Source organism: Etheostoma spectabile, chromosome 22 (assembly GCF_008692095.1).
Source record: "Etheostoma spectabile isolate EspeVRDwgs_2016 chromosome 22, UIUC_Espe_1.0, whole genome shotgun sequence".
Lineage (NCBI taxonomy): Eukaryota > Metazoa > Chordata > Actinopteri > Perciformes > Percidae > Etheostoma > Etheostoma spectabile.
Genome location: NC_045754.1, coordinates 10,131,184 through 10,138,394, shown reverse-complemented (window position 1 = coordinate 10,138,394; position 7,211 = coordinate 10,131,184). Strand labels below are relative to the sequence as shown.

Genomic DNA, 7,211 nt, shown 5'->3' with positions numbered 1-7,211 from the left:
TGTTTGATTGCTAGCTTGTAGCAAAGCTAGCAGTCATTTCAAAAATGTTTTAGCTATCTATGATGGATTGATTGTTAATATTAGCTCTAAACGCCATTCAACTGACAACCTTTGTGTTTAATTGCTAACTTGTAGCCAGCTGTGAACAAACTTGTTTAAGTAGGTTCATTTTTACTGTATTTATATTACAGAAGTCTCTCGTTAGCATCTTATATGCTACTTGTGGCAAAGTGATGCAATCGCAACTCAGAGCTTCATTCGTCGCAAAGTGACAAAAGTGTGACTCAAATCTGCACTTTTCTCACATTAGGCAGTGACACCCACTACAAATACTGAGACAGACCTACCTTTTATTCCGCCCAGTTGTTTGATCCGCATCTGGGTTTGACAGATAGTTAACAGCTTTTACACCAGTCTAAGCAAACTTTTCTTTAATTAAAAAGGTTAGGTGTTAGTCTCGAGGAGCACCTTGAGGCTTATTATGTTGAACAGAAAAAGTATTTTTTCTTTATTTTCACCTTTAGAAGGAAGGACAGAACTTAAATTTCAGTTTGAAGCATTTTTCTCCTTTATTCTGACTCACTTTAATCAGTGAACGTATAATGATGCAGCAGATTTCACACCAAATCCAGCAGTCTGTCTCAGGCTTGGTTAATCAAGTCAGTGTTTACATTAACAGAGAACCATTTTTCACCCGTCACCAGCGTCTCATTTCAGACTCAGGGATAGGGATGATTGTGTATGACTGTGGCCCACTGGTGTGTGTGATGACTGCTGAGTCATTGCTAATGTGCATCTGTTTTAGGCAGTGAGATTTGTCCCCTGAGCAATGAGAAAAGTCTGCAAAGACAGTGAGTTATGAGGGAGCGGTACAAGATTAATAGCTAAAATAGTAATAGTCTTTGTAATTTGACTATTGCCTTAGTGAAAGTACAAATATTAGTGCAATCATTTTGCTTGTACAACCCACCAATTTGCAATACATGGCAACATGGTTCCAGGGTTAAATATAGTTAACTAGATTGAAAATTGACTGAGCATGCCTTATTAAAGTATATCTATATTTGATTTGGCTTTGGGCCATGCTATACATTTATTTTGTCAATCACACTTTGTTTTCCTGTCTCCCCAGGGGCCTCTTACTCATACGTGCAGGGACAGGCAGGAGATGAGGACACAGCAGTGGACGTGAAGCTGTACAGTCACCGGTGGAGGAGATGGCTTCCCCCAAAACCTCGTAACATGGACAGCAACAGGGCAAGTCAAGAGCAGGACCAGGATCCTGAGCAGGAGGAGCCTGAGGGCTTTCCAGGCCTGCTGTCTGCAGAGGAAACAGACAACAGCTCCCAGATAGAGGTAGGTGCTGATTCACACCAAGGTCAAAACAGAGATAACTGTAACTGTATGCCATTTTAAATTGAAATCAGAGTTTTATAATATATTCTGTGGCTCTGGGGGAATTTCTGAAAGTATCGCAGAAAGTCCGCATTACGGAAATGTAGCATGCAGGATCTTTGACCCAGAGTGACTTAAAAGTCAGGATTTCTCTGCTTCTGCCACATTGATTTTTAACCCAAAAGTACCCTAAATTTATAAAGTTACTGGAGCACCGTTTAACTTGACAGCATTAAAAGCGCTACACACTCATGGTCCTCCCACACAGGTGTTTTCAGTTACTCTGCGGGCTGTGTGGGAATGTACAGAATATTCCTTTTTGACATCTTTGTGATCTTTCTATTAGTTTTGTTGCACCTGTTAGGGTGGTAGATGTTATGTTGCGTTTGTGTCATTACTATTTTCTGAATCTTAAATAGTGTTCACATCATATTTTAAGTCGTGAACATGACTGGCAACTGCTCTGTTATATCTGACTTTAAACTTCATAATACTGAAGTGCCTAAAAGTCCAAGGTATGGGTCAATATGATTAAACCCATGGATACATGCATACAATGTACAATACACGTATGGTGTTATATTGTCAATGCACAATATTTTTAGCCATCACTTGACCGATAATAACCAATAAGTTCATTCCTGATCTTGGCTTTGTCTTGTTCAATTGTTTTGTGTGCAGCTTTTCTCAAGCTTTTCACTGTCCCGTGCCCCTTCAGACTTTCAGTCTCCAGCTACTTACCCCCCACCGCCGCACTCTTATTTGAAATTTGCAGTAATAGATGGCCGTGAAGACAAAGTACACTGAAATTTTTTTTATGTTTCAGCTTTATGTTATATGATTTATCAAAAATACCATTTTGATTTTGTATTATGCAAAGCTATATTTTGATTTGCAAAGTGGAATAAAAGATGGTTTCCTGAAACGGAGGCAAATGATTGGGGTCAATAACCTTAATCAAAGTTTGCCATGATTATCTTCCCACTGAACAAATTCAGACTTTATTGTGTCTCAGTGAGATCAGCGCAGCTCCTCAGTAAACCTTTCTGTCTAGTAAAGAAGCCAACTAATATAAAGAGAATGAATCGATGAGGTCCTCTTTTGAGCTGTACCTAAAAATACTCTTTGGTTGCATCCATGGAGCAATTATAAATCTCCCTGGAAGAGTGGATATTAAGTAATGAAAAAGAAGACTAGAAGGGGTCTTTGAGGGTTAATATTTTATATCAAATTAAGCTCAGCCCTCAGGTGTTCAGCTACCTTCTTCGTGGGGCTGGATCCTCTTAAACTTGACCTTGGAGAGACCAGAACAGGAAATTAACCTGGTCTCCCACAGTTTTAAGGGTTTATGGAGCTGCTGGAGTTTAATAGCCGTGTTTGGCTTGTGTTTGTGTCTATGTAAATGAAAGGAGTCGTCCGTGTCTTCTTGTCATGGCGCCTGGGCCTGCGCACAGCATCGAGGCGTTCAGTCATAATGATGGCGGCCGCCTGGGCTTAGACACCTCGTTAAGTTTTCCTGTGGCTTCTAATCATCTCAGGTTCACAGCCTTGACTCTTTCAGCCAGGAGGGAGGCAGCTTTGATCGTCAGCTGTAATTATTCACACACTCATGTACACACAAAGACACAAACATTTATGTAAGGACACAATCAACACACATTGTTTTTTTGCTGTCTGAGACTCATTTGTTCATGCTGAATGGAAAAGGCACAAACACCCCATCATTCCTCCTGTCATTACTCAACACACACATATACACATACAAACACACATTCCCTAAGCTGCCACCTACACTTTGTTGACATGAGAAAAGCCTTCATATTCAGAGGGGCAGAAACCGTAGACACTGAGCTGAAATCCTCCATCCAGCAGTGAGCTTAATGGATTTTAAGGCTCCAAAAGGAAAAATCTACACTTATACACATTCACAAAGCCAAATATTATTGTATTTTAATCAATTCAACAAAAAAACTCTTGTTTATTGATGTTTTGATCATTTTGTTTAGCTTCATTAAAAATGTATTGTTAGATATTTTGGGAAATACTTTTATTTGCTTTCTTGTTGAGAGTTCAATGAGAAGATTGACGCTACTCTCATATTTGATCGTTCAATATGAAGCTATAGCCAGCAGCCAGTTAGCTTAGCTTAAAGTCTGGAAACGGGGGAATGGCTTGCCAGGAGTCTCATCATCTCTACAAAAAGTGTAGGAACTGGTCAAGAAATAGTCCAGCTTTTATCCCCCTGTAAAACCATGTTTTTTTTTAAACAAACAAGATACAAAGCTCACTAATAAAAGAGCTTTAGATGTGCTGGTAGGTAGATTTTTTACCTTTGGACAGAGCTAGGCTAGCTGTTACCCTTGAGCTAAGCAAACTAGTTTCTGGCTCCATCTTCATATTTACCCTAAAGACATTGAGAGTGGTATCTATCTTCCCATCTAATAAAAAAGTGACAACATACAGTATATTTGAGTTATCTGACAGAATAAGGAAAACACAACTTGTTTCAATTACCATAAATCAAGTTTCTTTAAAAGAACTGAAGAAATTTCCTCTGTTAGCTTTGCTTTGAGGTCAGTTTGTGTTTGGGTTAAGTGGTGCCATAACACGAGTTCCCAACAATAGATAAATCTCACCTTGACATGCAGGTTTATAACAGTGGCCTTAACAGCAGACAGTCTGACACCCTGAATGCCTGTGACTCACTCACTCTGTTAGCTATCAGATTAAAAAGCCTCTCGGCTTCAGGTCACTGTAAGGTTGAATAAGGCAAAGTTGGAACAAGCTGTGGGAAGTCGGTATCACCGAATTCAAGCCAAATGTCTTTACTTTTTCTTTCATTGAGGACAGGCTTGTACTAGTTTAGACATGCTGTCAGTAATGGCATGTGGCTGTTAACGGTTGTGTTTTGTTTGTGCAGTTTTTTTCAACCTGTGTTTAGGTCGCAAACATTTCTCAACTCCAACTGTAAGGTTGTTTTGTAAATTTACATTATATGTGCCATGGTTTGTTTACATACGCATTGAAGGAGCTTACATTCTGAAGAGTAATTTTAAATTTGATAACATTATTCATTTTTTTATCAAACACATTACTCTGGATGAGCTTAATGCTTAGTCAGAGTAACATTTTGCACACATATGTTTCTTCACACTTTAAAAAGTAATACCTAAAGTAGGCTCGTTGGAGACTTTGTAGACCATAGTTGGAAATCAATGGAGGTAGATATTGATAGTATATAATTGGAACTAAAATTTAAATATTGAATGTTAAAAAACAATGTGTTCTCAATTTGACCACTTACCGGTCACAGAAGAAAATTAAGTCTGTGTAAATTAATGGCACTGCTTCAAAAAAATACAATCTGTCCTCATCCATTTCAATGAGAACATTGTACTGGCACAGCAGATGTGCAGACAGGCTGCTAGAAAAAAAGAAGTTTGTTTAGTCGAAATTGATTTGGCTGTTCAATATATATATTTGACTATTCAATCCTTTTTTTCATATAGATTATCAAGCGACTCTTTACTAAACTGCCAAATTTTTGAATAGGGTTTGGCAGGATATTCAGGGTGATAGCAATGTTACCGTTATATAAGAAACAAGCCAAGATAGCCCTCAGAGCTAATGCATGCTAACCACAGTGAAGAAGGATTGTAAATGTGCAATATTTTTTGCTGACACTAGAAGTCAAACAAAAGCTAGATACTAAATTGTATTTAGTTGCTGTAAGCTGTCAATTCCCCACTTCTGAGCAAAAGGCAGACGATAATGTTATCTCAGAGCCTGGCTGGACAAAACCTCTTTTCCTTTGGGCAGGTGCCTCTGTCTCACTCAGACTCACCCTGGGTCTGGGTCCACAGCTTCTTGTACCAGAGAGCAGCTTGAACGTGAGGAACACTCACTCTGCAGCTACCTAGGGGGTCCAAAATGTCCTAGTATTTCAAACCACTGTGCAGTGTTTTGGTATCTGATGAACCCCAAAAAAACATGTTTGCACCACTCAAACTGGACCTCTTGGATTATATTTAACCTTTTCTCTGGTAGCGACCTTTACATTTGTTTAAAAAGGGCTATTTCTGGACCTGATACACCTGCTCAGTGTAAGAAGTCATTTGAAAACCCCATCTGCATACCAAGCAAGCCAACATGGGTCCTAACCTCTTTGAGAAACTACTTTACAGGTTGATCCCAGCTGTCAGGTGCAACCATTTTAAGTCTTATCTTTATGAGGAGCATAAATAAACTACACAAAGACGTCATACGGCAGATGCTTGGATGATTTATTGTTCAGAAAACAATAAACTCCTCGTGTTCCCTCTGAAATAATGTATAAAATACATTTGATTTTCTCATTTTCACGCCTGGCTTTTCATATCTACAGTAATGTACAGCATGTTTAGAGAGTGTAACCAATGTCAGACGTGTTGCCAATAAAAGCATTGGGTGTACTTGTATAGCTAGCTTTGCTATGTAGTAATACGGGTGTGGTTTATGGTTGTTATTGGATGTCTGGGACTCCACAGCCCAGGAGGCTCTTTGGGGGTTTCATGCTTTACTACACTGTTTATTTGTGTATTTCTTACGGGAGAGAATTCACACAACGAGGTTTTCATTACTTCACTTGATTACCAGTGCTGCTTTTACTCACACTCCATATTCAGTTCTTGCAGTGAATGCAAATTAGGATTTTTTTTCCTTTGTTGGTTTTGTGTCTCAGGCTGACAAGTTTGTTAAAAGGTTCCCAGAGTAAATGTGATTGGAAAGATATGTTCACTTGTCTTTCTGTTGTGCAGTGTTTAAACTCTGCAATGCTATACTAGCTCCGGCAGCTGCTACAGATGAACCTGTAGTTGTTTAAATTTCAGTATGTGTCCAGTCTGCTTCAGTCTATAACCGTCTGACTGAGAATCATCTTTTGGTGTTGTTGTAGACTTTTCTAATTGGATCAGCGAACATGGTGGTTTGCAGACATTTCTGCAGATGAACAGATGTCCTTGAATATCACTTAAACCCATCAGACAGCTTGCAAATCCAATTAATGAGATCTACAACCAAAGAAAAAGAACACTTACATTATATATCAGGTGCTTGGATTTAACACAGACTACTAATTAATTTTATTCTCTCCATTTCCAATTTCACTGTTTTTGTAACAATCACAAACTGACACACACAAATTTAAGGCGTGATTTTGCATTTTTGGAGCATTTTAAAGGCAATCAGCATTCATAAAACATTTTGTTATACTTCAGATGCGTGTAAGAGGTATTTATGGGTCCTCTGGGCTCTGAGGAACCTGACCCGGGACCCAAGTCAGCCAAATTATACTCAGGACCGGAAGGGTGTCACTTTATTAACATTATCTGTGTGTCAATATGTCAAATGCCAGAGTGAAAATTACAGTAAGTCATGCACGTCAGATTATGGTATGTTTTCCATTGGTCTGTCTTGGACTGGGAACAACATCTTTAACTCAGTGAAGACCTCTACATTATAATCATAAGTTCCCACATTTTTCTTTGTTAAATGCTTTCAAAAATTGGCTAGTGCTGCTAGGTCCAGTATATAGTTTCACACAGTTGAGTTTCAACACACACTCACACACACACACTCACACACGCACACACACACACACAAACACACACACCATCAATACCATCAAGCTGCTTCAACTGGCAGCAGACGGAGCTGAATAACGGATCACAGGCATTATCAGCTGATAAAGAGCTTCACACATGAGCAATGGGATCCTTTTAATGCTTCTTGTGTGTGTGTGTGTGTGTGTGTGTGTGTGTGTGTGTGTGTGTGTGTGT

The 7,211-nt window shown here is 39.0% G+C and overlaps 1 protein-coding gene across 1 annotated transcript in view; it reads left to right on the top strand.

Moving 5' to 3' along the window:
- Window positions 1–7,211, top strand: part of plxdc2b (plexin domain containing 2b) — a gene marked incomplete in the record, with an annotated part of 91,003 nt that overhangs the window by 40,657 nt on the left and 43,135 nt on the right. The window contains 1 exon segment of the mRNA XM_032504160.1: window positions 1,133–1,356. Within this exon segment, the coding sequence (XP_032360051.1) occupies window positions 1,133–1,356 (224 nt within the window).